General features: G+C 51.3%; 1 protein-coding gene across 2 annotated transcripts in view; it reads right to left on the bottom strand.

The window, feature by feature from the left end:
* Positions 1 to 626: 626 nt before the first annotated feature.
* The window catches only part of LOC129514616 (alpha-protein kinase 2-like), a 117,666-nt gene continuing 103,133 nt past the window's right edge, over positions 627 to 15,159 (bottom strand). For both annotated transcript variants that reach the window (XM_055333350.1, XM_055333351.1), the window contains 2 exons: positions 14,147 to 14,195; positions 627 to 1,384 (listed from right to left, as the gene is read on the bottom strand). In XM_055333350.1, coding sequence (XP_055189325.1) covers positions 1,156 to 1,384; positions 14,147 to 14,195 — 278 coding nt within the window. In that variant the 3' untranslated portion in view covers positions 627 to 1,155. The remainder of the gene's footprint in view (positions 1,385 to 14,146; positions 14,196 to 15,159) is intronic.

Genomic DNA, 15,159 nt, shown 5'->3' with positions numbered 1-15,159 from the left:
CAGTTAATCACAACGTATTACACTTGCTCCTCAAGCGTGGTAAACGTGGCCCACTGATGCATGATGAGGGTAATAGGGCCAAACAGTGGAGTGGGGGTGAGGGAGCCTACGGGGACCCTCTACTTGCCACTCATTTTTCTGTAAGCCCAAAACTGCTCTCAAAAATAATCTGTTAACTCTACAACCTGTGCAACCAATCGGGGTGCGGGGAGCAGACATTCTCAGCTTGGGGTGCACAATCCCATCCCTGAGCTGTCCTTCTGTCATTTCTTCTTGCCTGGTGTCAACTGGTAGGCCCTTCTGCCCTACAGCCGGGTGGGATCCCCTCTGGCAGGGAAGGAGACCCAGTGGGACGTGGGGTCCCCATGAGCTGGGGCGCGCCCCCGCAGGCTGTGCAACATCCCCTGGTGCCACCCCGTGGGCTCAGGCCTGGCTCCCCAGAGCAAAGCCATGATGCAGGAGCGGGGAGGAAACACGGATGCACCTATGTCCTGCTCCAGTAAACGGAGGACGAGGAGGGTATTACCAAGTTACTGATCCTGGGGGAACGTGACCTGGGGCACGGATGCCAAAGAGCAAGCGTTTGTGCCAATCTACGCATCTCACCCATTTTGTTTAAATGTGAATTTAATTAAACAGAGAACTGTAGCCACATGTGTGATAACGAAGGAAATGGCCTTATGTCTTAGAGGCCGCCTGTGGCAGCAAGGGGCACACTCAGCAATAGCGTGACCTGACCCAGCAGAGGTATTCATGTTTTCTGTTGATACAGCAGCTGGATGCGGCTGGGAGTGCCCAGATTAGGGACGGGGGGGGGGTGGGGGAGGGCCTGGGCCCTGGACAGACCTGGTCAGCACTGAGTCCTGGACAACACAGCCACGTGCAAAAACAAACACATAGACAACGCGAAGTCGGTAAAGCTGGGCACAAAGATGGACTGTCTTTCGGGAGTGACAGCCGACTCCGTCTCTCCAGACGTCTGGTCACGAGTCCTGCCCCCCAAGTCATTTCAGGGAAGACAGCAGGTGATGGGTTTGGAAGCAGCTGGAAATCGGATTGTCGGATTGTCACACCGCTGGGCAGGCTAGTGTCCTCTTCTTGGGTGTTTCCAGATTTCTGCCCACAAGATTGTGCTGCTAGCCGGCAGCCCTTGGTTCACAGGGGATGCGAGCTTCTCTTCTCTGCTGGGGTCCCGGACGCCAACTTCTTTGTGGTTGTGGAGTTTGGCTGAGTTTTGCTTTTGCTGACACCCGGCTTCTTCTGTTTCTGGCTGTTGTTTTGAAGGGATTTCAGCCCCAGCATTTTACAATACTTGTTACACTGGTGTAGTGCTTTAAACTGATCGATGAAGGTCATAGAACAGTTGCCTTTAAATCCTTTGTACCTGCGAGTTTGGGTAGAAGGACACATACTTTTTTAAAAAACAGGACACTTCACCAGTTTTAACAGGGACACTAATGGTACATGGAAAATATATTGATTCCCACTCTAGGCAGGAACGGCCCAATGTTTGCCACAGCTATTGACAGGAAAAACAAACCCTGTGGGACTAAGCAAAGGCAAAGACCCACTGGCATGCACAGGACGGACCAACGGCCTATGATTACACAAGTGTTCTAGATGCTTATGGTTCCAATAAAACAAAATATCATTGCCCTTTTATGTTTAATCATGGGGACTAGTGCTGGACCATCTTAATAAAAAATTAGATCTCTCAGTGGTCTGAGAGCGATCCCATCCCACCCAGAAGTTCTGAATAAAAGATTCGACAACTCTCTGGGGCTGGAAGAAATTATTTAGGTTAGACCTTTCAATTCATAGTTAGAGGAATGTAGGCCCAGAGTCTCTGGCAGCAGCCCAGAAAACAAAGCAAGTTAGTACAAGAGCTGAGTGAGGATGCAGCCCTCTGAGTCTTCTTCTAGAGAAGATCTCGGTCCTGTGTCACCACCCCCTCTGCTCCCCAGCAGGAGAAGAATCTGGGCCTTTGTCACAGGTGGGCTCTAGAAGGGGCCATGCTGACCTGCCTCGGAGTAGTCTGAGGGGTTGCTCCTTTGGGCGGGGACACTGAATACTCAAACTCTAAATGACTGTTTTTTCTCATCCCGATCATAGAAGGTTAGTGTCCTCCTTGAGGGGACAAGGCCCTCAATCTCCCCACCCATCAAGAAAGCTGTTTGATGGGTTGTTGTGAGGATGAAATGAGAAAATCCACATAGACCACCTAGCTCAGTGCATAATGCAGTACAGACTCAATGAACATTGGCCAAGTTATTAAATGATCAATATTATATAACATTCCATCCCGTAGAAGGGATGTTGAAGCCAAGATTGAAGGGTGAGGGAGAATGAGGGAGGTATAAATGGGGGAGTGGGGGTGAGCCCGGCACACAGAATGGGGCCGGCACAATTTGTAGGGTCCTGTACAAAATGAAACCAAGGGCTCCTTGTTCAAAAATTATGAAGACTTTTGAGACAAACAGTGGAGCATGCATTCAATGAAGCCCAGGGCCCTTTGGAGCGCAGGTCCCGTCGCACCACACAGTTAGCAAGCCCATGAAACTGGCCCTGCTGGGTGGGAGAGAGCTCTGGCCACGTCTGATTAATAGGACCAACGAGAAGTCCGGCCTCTTCCATTTGCTGGTAGAAACCACAAAGATGAACGAACCTGGAATGAACGGGGACCGGGACTGTGTGCTTTTCCCTATGAAATCAGCTCTGTTAGGGGGTTAAAGGAGTTAAAGCTGCTAGGGGAGCTGTTAAGGGAGTTAAAGGTTCCTTTCATCTCTGGGGCCAGAGCATCAGGCAGCAGCTCTATCTCGACAAGTTTGTTACAAATCCCGCCTGCTCCCTCCTCCTCTTCCCTGGGAGGGAACGCTCTACCCCTGGGAGCCCATAGGCCATTTGCTTGTGAAAAATGACTCGGTTTCTAAAAGCCAAGCTCCCTCATTGAAGACAAAGTCAGCTCGAGACAGGAGTTGAATCCAGCAGCATAGAAAAAATCCCACTGCCAGCCGCGTCATCTTTACATCTCTATCTTCTGTAGGACACCAGAGAAAGGCTGAAATGTCAGCCCCACTGCATCTCTCTGGTCCCCGAGTGCTTCCCAGCAGGATGCAGCCAGGATGCAAGGCCCCCTGGGCCTGTGTTTGTCAGACCTGATGGAAAGCCCAACCCCATCCTTCTGCTGGAGGGAGGCCTCGCTCCTCACGCAAACTAGGAAGGTCACAGGCAGGGGCAGCCTCCCTGTCTAAGAGCCCTGGAAACACGTCCTGGTCACGTGTCTCAGGCTGCCTGGAGGCTTCTAAACATTCAGACAACATCCAGTCTCTGCAGAGGAAAATCACTAATTCACACTGGGGCCTCCCAGAAAATTTGAGAGTCACTTTGTAAGCCCTGCCTGGTGGCCGAGTGTGCGATGCCAGGTAACAAGTGAGCCCTTATATAGTGGTACCCAAGCTCTGGAATGGAATAGGCTGAGTGTGGACAAAGGGGCAGGACTTCTGCGCAGCCCAGCAGGGTCTGCCCTCTTGACTAGCCTGTGAGAGCCCAGGCCCCTTTCCAGAAATCTGGTCCCTTCTTTTCCTCTATATCCCTCCTTCTTTAGAGTCCTCATGGAAAGCCAGAGTAGGGCAGCAGGGACTCAGATTGGGCTGATTTTTACTATCGATGGCCGTGGGCCTGCTGAGGCCCTAGACGGATGGCTGCTTTGCTTGGCCTAAGAGCCCCTCTCTCAGCCCCCAGCTCGAGGGCATTTCTGTGAAGCCTTCCCTAACCCTGTCTTCACCAAGAGAAGAAATATCTCCAACCTCTTCCCTGCATCTTTAGGAAACTACATCCACTTCTCAGAATTCAGGGAATGCCTCACATCTCTGCACAGACAGTGATCTCTCCCAGGACACTACCTGAGTCCCGACAAACCTGTCCAGGGGATGCTCCTCAGCAAAGGTCAAGGAAACAAATGGAACCAGCTCCATCCTCAGAGCTGCTTCACCTTGGCCCAGAGGGTCCCCAGATCACATTTCTGAACTTCTCTTTCTCTCTGGGTCTAATTTTGGACTCTCAGCTTAGCATGTCACATAATAACAAACTTCCGTCCCTTATCTGTAGAACTTTTCTGGCTACCTAGCATCTACAGAATTAAAAATCTTTCTCTGGGGCACGTGGGTGGCTCAGTTGGTTTAGTGTCCGACTCTTGGTTTAGGCTCAGGTTGTGATCTCATGGTCATGAGCTCCAGCCCCACTTTGGGCCCCCCTCCCCGCTCAGTACAGAGTCTGCTTCAGATTCTCTCTCTCCCCCTCTCCTCTTGTGTATGCTCTCTCAAAATAAGTAAATGAAATCTTAAAAAAATATCCTTCTCCTTTCTCAGTTTGGTTTTGGTCTCAGTCAGGGATGCTGGGTTTCTGTCATGATTTCTTATTTTCTCAGACTCACAGCCATAGCTGATGCCTTAAAGGAAAACAGGACAACATCCTTTGTATTTCTCGATCAATTAACCCAGAGTGTTTCCAAGGACACAAAGCTCTCCTGGAACATCAAGCAATGGGCAACACACTGCCTGTGGTCCACCTGGCATGCCATTGTGCCATCTGCCACCATCAGGAGTAGACGGTGAATCTCAAGGAGCCTGACATCTCTCCAGCATTATCCCCACTGCACTCATCTCTGTTGTGTTTGTTAGACGGATGTACTAGGTTGAACGGTGTCCCTTCCAAGAGGCATATCCTTCCTGGAACCTCAGAACATATCCTTATTTGGAAATAGTGTCGATGTCTTATAGATGTAATTAAAATGAGGTGAAGCTGGAGTAGAGTAGGTCCTTAACCCAATATTACTGGTGTCTGTGCAAGAAGGGGAGAAAAGATACCGATACACAGGGAGAAAGATCACATGATGACAGGCTGGGAATGACAAGGATTGACGCCACCTTGGGAAGCCTGGAGAGAGGCATGGGGCACATTCTCTCTCCTTCTGGTTCTTCAGAAGGAAACTACTCTGCTGACACCTACCTGAACCTTGGGTTTCTGGCCTTCCAGAATGTGAAAGAATATATCTCTGTTGTTTCAAGCCACTAGTTTGTTCCAGAAGTAGAACCATAAATTCATTCCACCGGACATCAGCCAATGGGATCTTTTCTTGAATATCTTTCCCCTCAGATGAGAGTTGTGCATACAAATTACCCAGGGATCTTGTTCAAACACTGGTTTGGGCTCAGTAGGTCCGGGGTGGGGTCTGAGAGCCTGCATCTCCATGGAGCTCTGGGGGTGGGGGTGGGATGCTGAGGCCACTGGTCCAGGAATCCCACCTGGAGGAGCCAGGAGATGAACTAAAGTATGATGACCTCAAGTCATCCCTACTGACCTTGGAGACACTTTTATATTTAAATCGGAACACAGGCATATCATTTGTTCATGAAATTTATGTCGTACAGCATCCTGAAGCCTGTTTCTGGAGGAGCTAGGAGGCGCTCTATTTCACAATCCTGCCCCGACTCAGCACAGATTTACTCAGCACTCACTATGTGCTGGCAGCCTTGCTAGGCTGACTTCTTGCTAAAAAACGATTCCTCTTTTTCTCTCATCCTCATAATCAGACTCATACAGAAACCGCCAGCTGATGGCACGGCCGGCTCCTCTCTCGGCTCATCACGGCTTCCCTGTGCCGTGTGTTGCTTCCAAACACACCTGGGAGGAGAAGCGGGTAGAGCCAAGCAGCAGGAACTTCCAGATCTGGCTGTGGTGAGCAAATTAAGGTTTCTGTCTGGCTTCACAAGGGACCCGTTAAAGAGAACTTCATAGGGCAAGAAAAAGCAGTAGGGGATCCCCATACTTCGGGTAATCCTTTTAGAAGCAAGCCAGAGGCTATTTATAACAGAAATGTCAGTTTGATATCCCTTCTGAAGAAACTTTAACTTATAGGGACACAGAATTCAGGTTGAGGCTGGGGGTGAGGAATTGGACTTAAACCTCTAGTTTTGGGGGGAGTGTGTACAATAAAGCCAGGGCTGGATTTATGAACAGATAGAATAGATTCATGCCTACGTGTACTAAAGGAGAGGCCAGGGAAGCCCCCCACTTGAACCACCTGGTAATTCCTGCAGTTCCACCAATACCCTCCATTTCTTCCGTTGTTCATTCACTGGGCACAGCTAGAGGGCAGACATGCCAGGGGGACCCCAAAGGATCAATAAGGCACGTGGCCCTTTTAGGGAAGCTGCCCATCTTGTAGGGAAGACAGACACATTCACAAATAATTGCATTTTGCTGTGATAAATAGCTAATGAGGATCCTGAGAGATGGGGTTTTTCCCAGCACGTGGTGGGTCCTGAGGAGGACTCACAGGACAGATGGCTTAGGGTTCATGGGGCAGAGGGACCGGCACGGGCAACGGTTCAGAGGACGTTCTGAGGAGGGATGAGGCCAGAGGACATTTGCGGGAGGCTTCAGGAGCGGCGCTATGTGATTGTCCCTGTGGGTCAGCATTTCCCAAAATATGTTCCAAGGAGCAAGAGTCTCACAAGACGCTTTGAAAGAAAAATCATCCTGTGGTTTTAAGAACCGCGATCAACGCTCTACGATCTCTCTCCCTCCCCCTTGGGCCTTGGAATCACCCACCGGCTCTTTAAACACCTAATGAAGGCCCACCCTAAAGAAATCTCCTGCACTTCTCGGACCCAAGGTTCCCCAAGGTTATTTGGCAACAGGAATCTGGTTTTCACGTAATCCCTCTGAAAGATGCCTCTGTGGGAGTCACCGAGCTCTTGGGGTGGGGATGCCGCGAGGTAATCAAATCTGCCTTTTCTGGACAGTTGTACTCTGAGGCTGTCTGTGAGCTGATCCTCCTCCCTTTGGAGAGCTGTCCTCCCCCCCCCCCGACCCCTGCAAGGGCCCTGGGACCCTGGTCCAGCCACCACCACCTCACCCCAGACCATGCTGTCCCTCTCCCACACCACCCCCGGGTAAGACGGATCACGGTCACCCAGCTGCTAGAGGGCTCCGTGTCCCAGGAACTTCCCTTGGCCGACAGCCCACCCTCTGTCCGGCTGTGTCCCTGCCACCCCCCCGCTCCTCCTCAGGCCCCAGCCTGAGCAGTAGCCCAGGAGCCTCCATGGAAACCGGCCCTGGCACCTTCTTCCCTGACATCCGCCCAGGCTGGAAAAAAAAAAAAAAAAGCAGAATCATAAAAACAGGAGGGCAAAAGCAGCCCACGAGTCCGGTTCTCTGGTTCTGCTGGCAAGGCCATTCTAGAGGGAGCACCAGGCATCTACGACGGTCCCTGCTCTGGAGACCATGTGGCCCATCCCCACATACGCCAGAAGCACGCAGTCCTCTCCGTAATATCTGGAACATACACTGAAGTCAGGACACAGAGGGCCGAGGAGGGGACCCTCGAGACGAGACAGCCCTAAAACAGGCAGTCCGAGAGCCAGAGCCCAGCCGTGTGATTCCCAAGGCTGCCCCACTCCTGAATTTTAGCTGCAGAGGGAGGAGCTACCTTCTAGCTTCTTCTAGACGTTTTCTTGTCTTCTATTGACGCACCTGTCGAGTCTGTGGCATCTCTGTGGCGTGTCCCCTCTTCCATCCCTCTAACCTGGCTCCACTGCACTTTGCTTGGACCTTCCTCAAGGCGCAGATACCTTCTTTCTGGATGGCTCTGGCCCTCATCCCACCTGTGCTCTGGGCGCCCCATCCCCCTCATCGTGCATTTCCCTCCTCCTGCCTCCCAGGCTGTCCTGCAGGGGCCCGTCTAGAACCCAGCAATCTCTCCAGATGTTCTTTCATCTCAAGCTGGACGACAAATGACAAGGAGCCTGGCTGCAGGTCCCTCGGGTCCCGGGGGTGGCTGGGTCGGGGGTAGCGCCGAGCAATGGGGAGAACACGGCTCCAACTGTAGTCACTTGGACAAAGTGTCCTTTGCAAACCTTTTGGGCACAGCCCAGGAGACTGCCGTGCTTTTCCCACTCGGTGGAGGGGGTATGTCCTTGCTGACGCGTGGGCCCAGGGGACTCTGACCACACGCCAGAGAACAGTGCTGGTGGAGCCAGCCGGCCTTGCCAAAATTGTGAAAAAGGTAAATGCTCCCTTCACGGGCCTCCAGACCTCCTCGGTGGCCAAGAGTGGCCAAGCACAGTGGCCCCTGGCCAGCCTGCTCTCTGCGTAATGGCTCGATCAGATTAAAATGGGATGCAGGCTGCCTTCCTGGGCAGATGCCAGTGGGGCCAGTGGGAGAAAGCCGACAGTTTAGGGGGTTAAGTGTCTTCCTGTGGTCCCTTAGGCCTCAGAGAGGGGCCTCCGAAGCCTGCGGTGGCAAGTCAGCTAGAAAGTGTGGGTTCTGCTGCGAGAAGCACTTACAGGATGTCAGGAAATTCTGTGCCCAGGTCCCTTTGTTTCCTCCCCTCCTGGCGGATTCATGCATTAACGAGTCCGCCCGGAGTCACCATGCACACACACACACACACACACACACGAGCACACGCACACACATGTGCACCCAAGCCTGTTGTAGGACTGTGTATCTTGAATACAAATCCTTCCTTTGTCTCCACAAGCCTTGGCCTCTCTTGGGGCACAGCGGGGTCTCCGGCTCGTGACTGCCCGTGTGCACACAGGCCCCAGGGGGGCTGATCTTGGCAGCGAGGGCAGCCCGTCTTCTGGAACTCGGCTTGCCTGCATGTGAGAGTCTATTTCAATCTCTCCTCTTTTTCATGGCTGGTAGGACGCGAGCTGGACACACACCAGCAGAGCCTCTTTCTCGGGGCGCTTGTCCTTACCAGGCTCCTGCCTTGACATTTGGGTCGCTATCACCTCACGTTTGCCCTTCTGCGCGGAGCAGGCCCTTCGGCATTCTGTCCAGGGTCTCCTGGATTTGGTTTCCGTGTCAGGGACCTTGGACATCGCCATGCATCTCACGGCTTCTTCTTTCTTTTGAGTGTAGAAACGTGATGCTGGCCGCTGGCCACCCTGAGGACTGTCCTTTGGGACTATTCGTATGACACCTGCTTTGGTCCAGTGCTTACGGACTGTGAAGAAATCTGCTCAGGGCTCTTCTTTATTTTACTTTAATCCAGCAACATAACATGTGGGGGGGGGGGCTTGTTTGTTTTTGTTTTTTTTTTTTTTTTTTGGTTTTTTGTTGAGACTATAAAGGGAAAACGTATTGGCTCTGGTGCCCTCTGGTGGCTAATCACAATCACGCCATCTCCCCAGAAACTCACTGGTGGCTGGGGAGGGGCCTGGGTTTGCAGGACCTACTGCGACACCTGCCCCTCTGCTCCCCTGCGTGCATGGGTTTACACCGGTTTTGGTTTGGTGACGTTGAATTTCTAAATCTCCAGTTATAGAAGTAGGCATTTCTCCTTTTTCCCCCTTCAAAGAACTCTAAATGGCCAAGCAATTTCAAATTGGAAAAATACTCAGCTGTCCCGTCAGCATCTTGGGTCTGCCTAGAAAATGGGTTGCTAGAAGTTGTAACAGTGCTATTTGCCATGCTTCGTGACTTGAAGTTTTTGCACTCACCACTGCTGAAAGATTATGGGTACCGAGGTACAGGTGATGTGTTTCCAGACCTATTCCTATCTCTGGCTCCCAGGAGAAATATGACATACTTCTGCTTTAAGGATCATTTACATTTGAGTTTCTTTTCAAATTTCTTCTTGTGATTTAGTTCTAGTTTCAAAAGCATTGTGGTCTGAAAATATCAGGGGACAATCCCAATCTTTAGGTATCCATTGAGGCCTGATTTGTGACCCAGTATGTGGTCTATTCTGGAGAAAATTCCACGGGCCCTTGCAGGCAAAGTTGCATCAAAACAAATAAGTCCTGACAGCCCCTATTTTATTTCATGAGATTGTAAATAACTGCCCTCAACATAGTAACATACCCTCTGCCTTCACTAAACAAGAGGACGAGACAGGTTGCACTTACTGGAATGTCAGCAGCCAGTTATATGGAGCAGATTGAGACAAAAGGGGAATATTTTCTTTCGGTGACACAATAGCTTCTCTTCCTGCAAAAGATCCTGACCACTGCTGACCGGAAAAGGTGGGCCCTAAATCTGGGAGATCTTTTTCTTGCTGGTTTAAACAATACAATGCAGTGTTTATTATTTTTAAAAAATGTTTGGGTTTTTTTCAGTAATCTCTATGCCCAAGGTGGGTCTTGAACTCACAACCCCAAGATCAAGAGTCACATGCCTTTCACAGTGAGCCAGCCAGGAGCCCTGTTTAGTAGTAGTAGTAAAATAAGTCAGACTGGCCTCCAGTGCTTCTCCCATCATCCATGCCTTGTGCTCTTTCTAATGTGGTTAAAAGACTGTGTGTAATGCTGCCTACATGGAACATTGCTTTTTAGGATGGTGCCCCTTCCCCAGGCTCCTCCCTCTCCAGCAGATGAACTAAGCCCCCCTGGGGTGCTTGCTAAGACAGTGCGTATTGGACGCTTGGCCATCAATCCTCTCTCCTGCTCTCCTGAAGCCCTCTGGCATTTACAGTGCTCCCCAGCCTTCTCTCCCCCCGCCACGATCCTCCCCACCTGGACTCTCTCAGCCCAGTCTTCGAGCTGCCTTTGAACCAGAACCCTTTTTCAGGCTCTCCCCTTTTGAGCTCCATGTGGCAGCTCTGGCTTTCACTGGAGAGTCTCTTCAGCTGATTCTCAGCTCCGGACATGGAGGGTCTGCCCTTGGCTCAGGGGTGCCTTCCTTCACACAGCGCCTGCCTGCAGGCGGCATGGCCATTTCTCGGCACCTCTTGCTCCTCACTTGGAAAGAAGGCTGCACATGGTTGTTGGTTCTCAATCCAGAGCAGAGGGGTTCCCAGGGGCCTCCGAAGAGCTCTCTCAACCACTCCTTACTTTCCAATCCAGGGTTCTCCCTTCCATCTCCCTTTTTAAACTGAGCTTCTAAGAAATGCTTCTTTGGGGGAAAAATTGTGACTTGGGAAAAGTTTAAGGAAAAGCTTTTTAAAAACAATGGACATAAATAAATAAGTAAATAAATAAATAAATAAATAAAAACAATGGACAAGATGATCTAATATCCTTTCCAAAACTCTCAGATGCTTCAGAACTCCCTTCTCTCCCCATCTCCTCCTCCCTGATCACTGCTGGGGAGGAAAAGCCGTAAGTAACACTTTATAGACAACATTTTGCACTGGGCTCCAGCCATCTGCTCTTCTAATGGGTCTTGGGCAGCTGTCCCAGGCCAGACAAGTTACATTAAAGCTGAGAACAAAACCAAGGGATTGGATTTCTTTTCAAATTAGGAGAAAAAAATGTGCAATGAGTTCCCGGAAACTGTTAAGATGCTCTTAAAAGATATCTTAAATAATCATGCTCTTACATTTGTCTTAGTTTTTGAAACTACTTGAGCAGGTTTCTGTTTTGTTTTGGTAGAAAGTTGTTCTGAAGAATGGTACGAATTTTGCCCAGTCTGGTGTCAGGCTGAGGAGGAAAGGAAACCGATATTTATTATCGTGTGCATACTGAGCTTCAGGGCCTGGAGGCAGATTAACGGGGGGTGGGGGTGGGGGGGATCCTCCAGACAGTGCTCTGTGTCCCCATTCTGTGGATAAGTGGCTTCCAGAACGTAAAGCCACGTGACCAGGGGCGCCTGGGTGGCCCAGTCATTAGGCTTCCACTTTTTGGCACCTGCTTGGGTCATGATCTCAGGCTGTGGGATGGAGCCCCGTGTTGGGCTCTGTGCTGCGCAGGGAGTCAGCTTGGCCCGCTCCCTCCTCCTCTGTTCCTCCCTCTGCTCACATGCTCCCTCCACTCTCTCTCTCAAATAAATAAATAAAATCATTAAAAAAAGTTTTTGAAGTCACATGACCCCATAGCTGGTAAGATGAGAACCCAGCATTCAAAGCAGGTAGGCTTGATGCTGAATTTGCTCTGAACCACGGAGAACATGGGAATCTGCTTTACTGGGGAAATGTTTCTGAGGTCCAGAGAAATCCCTTCATAAAGAGCAGCACCATATAATTTATTTCCTAAGTGGAGAACATTGTGCAGGACAAATGACTAACTAGATGGAGGCCAGGACAGCAGGCATGAAATGGCACCATCCTGCACACACCGGGATGCACCCTCACCCACCCCACGGGCCACACTAGTGCCTGTAACGCAAGGGGCCAGGCTGCCCCGGGAGAGTCCGAAGTAAAGGCATGAGGGGTGGCTCAGTGGTTGAGCATCTGCCTTCGGCCCAGGGCGTGACCCAGGGGTCCCGGGATCAAGTCCCGCATCAGGTTCCCTGTGGGGAGCCTGCTTCTCCCTCTGCCTGTCTCTGCCTCTCTAAGTGTCCCTCTCATGAATAAATAAATAAATTTTTTAAAAAAGAAGAAGAAGAAGTCAAGGGCTTCAAGGTTTGAACCCAAGTCTCCCTCTACAGCCCGTTCTCCCCACCGCATCGGGCCCCTCCTGACGTGCTCTCTTTACAAGCCCAAGGCCACAACCAAACTTCTGGGCTCATCTGACTTAGGGGGCTCCCATCAGCACCGCCGACGGAGCGCGGAGAGAATCCCAGCACAAAACTGCATTATTCTGAGCCGCTTTTGAGAAGGAAACTATCCAAGCTGCATCTTACTTCGAAACCCAAACCAGAAGCGCTGCGGAGTCCGTGAGAACTCTGAATCACAGTCGACGATCTGGAGGTCACAAAGCCCCTTTTCTACTTCTTTCATATCCCCCTGCGTTTCTCTCACGCTGCTTTGCTAACGTGGGAATGGGTATACCTGTGGGAAGCAGAGCTCTGATGCCCGTGGTCTGAAACCACCAGAAAGCTCCCACAGATAAGTCCTCAGCAGTCATAGGACAGAAAGCTGTATCCATCCTGCCTTTTGTTTTTGTATTTCTGATGCTTTGACATCTGGGGTCTTGCTCACCCTGGAGAGAGCGCCCTTCCCAGGGCTAGCCAGGTCCTGGAGATGGCAAATGACTGGCCTTCATATGCAGACTAACCAGTCCAAAGCCAGTTCCCACCACCTCCTCTCCTGGGGTCTCACACCTACCCTGATGCACCAGGGCCAGACCACGAGGACAGCCTCTCCACCCCAGAGCCTGCTGCCATTTTCCAAACTAGCCAATTCCAAGCTGGCTTTCCCTGCCTCACCCATTCCTTCCCTTGAAAACCAAACAAAAGTTGTTGCTCGCATTTCCCCACACTCCTCTGCCCCCGCAATGACCTACGTGGTGCTTCCCCACATGGACCCCACGGCCTGGCCCTCTTGGGAACCATGAGCAACAAACCCCTCTCAGTGGCTATTGTCTCCTCTTCGATCCAGAAAAGCACTGGCCTCCCTACACCTGAACAATAGCAAAACAGAAGCCATCCATCCCTTCTAAAACTCATCTCTCCCTCGCTTCGTCCTCATAACAGACCGTCTCAGTACATGGGAACAGCAGTGGGCAAAAGCAGTGGCAGCTCCAACGCAGAACTTCATGCTCACCAAGAACCACAGATTGCCTGCTTTCTCCTCAGTGGTGGTTCCAGCAAAGCAGAGAGAAGCCACAGTTGTTCAAGAGATAAGTCAGTAAGATGTTACGGGGCCGCCCAGGCAGCGCCCACCTGGCACAAAGCAATACCCGACACCAACCTGGGAAACAGCCATCACAACCCCCAAGGGAGCTCCTCCCAGCTCCTCCCTAGCCGTTCGCTCCTTGAACCACCTCCAGGGAAATGTGGGAACAGCCCGAAGGACTTTTTAGGATAAGGTGGGATTTTGGGGGGGGGGGGAACATTGAAAATGTGCAAATTGAATTCAGGACACTCAAATGCCAAAAAAAAAAAAATTAGAAGCTTCTAATAGTGAAGATATGAAAGGCAGAAAAATGGAATGTTCATAATTAAAAGAAATTCCAGAGATGCTGGCATTGCCCCCCACCCTCCACGGCCCTCCTGTTAGTGATTAATCTTGAAATGTGTTTCCAGAGTCCTTGTTTGTTTCAAAGTTAGGAAACAAATGTGTTTCCCTGGGGGAACGAAGTCCATAAATATTTTATGTAAGTGAGAAAAGTGAATTGAATTCGTCCCAAGAACATTCGTCATCCGTGGTTAGGACAAGAAATCTACTCCCCCCCCCCTCCCCGCATCAGCTTCACAGCAGGTGTTTGGAAGCTCAGGATGGAACGATCTGTGCTGGGGGTTTTTTCTACTCACCCTTTAGCCAGTGTTGCTATGCCAACGTCCGTTAACTTCATTCCTACGCCTATAGGAAGAGAGAGCAGAGATGGGATTTGTGTTACCGGGAAAGCTCCTGGGGAGGCTCTGGCCATCTATTCTCCGGGAAGGGGTAGTGCCAGCCCCACCTTGCTTCCTTTCCTACATCAGCACACTTCCCTCCCTGCTTCCACCAGCAGAGGCCTCTCTCTATGGGCACCCACAGCCTTTCAGAGGTACACCCAGCTCGGTGGGGTGATAATGGGGGCTGGCCTCTGACGGAGGCCTAGGGGAGTTGTGTCTTATGGGCACCAGCGGTGGAGCCTGATGCCCCAGATGCCCCCAGCCCTTTGTAGCTCAGAAACGACGTCCTCTGTCTGTCTGGCCGCCCTCTCTGCTGGAGGAGGAAGGCCACTAGCTCTCGAACCACTCAGGTTTGTCGCTTGTCCCACCAGCTCTCTCCCTAGAAATGCTCCGACTGGGGCTTCAGTCTACTCCACTTCATCACTGAGTGTGGAAGTCCTTACACCAAGGCCGGTGGTGTGGGCGCGGGCCTGGCCAGGGGCTGGGGTGGGAGAGGTCAGCAGCAAGAAAGTTCGACATGGCATTTGTTCAGTTCAAAGCCACACTCCAGATACGCGATTTCCCATCTCCATAGAGTTGGTTTCCCAATTGAGGATGGAAGATTTCCTGGGTTGGCTTTAGGCCCAAGGGAAACACTCCCGAGTTACATGTCAACTTTTAACCACTGGCCTGAAGATGCTGACACATGGCCCCCATGGTCTAACCCTTTGACACCCATCTTGACCTCCACCCATTACGCCATCGTGGCGGGTGGCCACCAACAGCGAACAACCAAACAGCCACCCGAGCTCTGAGCTCTGGTTCAGCAAAGAGCCGTAGTGCCCCAGAACGAATCCCAAGCACATGGAAGTCTTTTCGCTTCTGCTTCTCCGGCAGGAGCAGGTCGGGAGAGCGACTGAAGAACCCAGGGATACACGGAAAAGGGGAGA

Source organism: Nyctereutes procyonoides, unplaced genomic scaffold (genome assembly GCF_905146905.1).
Source record: "Nyctereutes procyonoides isolate TBG_1078 unplaced genomic scaffold, NYPRO_anot_genome, whole genome shotgun sequence".
In the NCBI taxonomy this organism is placed as follows: Eukaryota; Metazoa; Chordata; class Mammalia; order Carnivora; family Canidae; genus Nyctereutes; species Nyctereutes procyonoides.
Note: the sequence above shows the minus strand (reverse complement) of the source record. Positions and strands in the feature narration are given on the sequence as shown.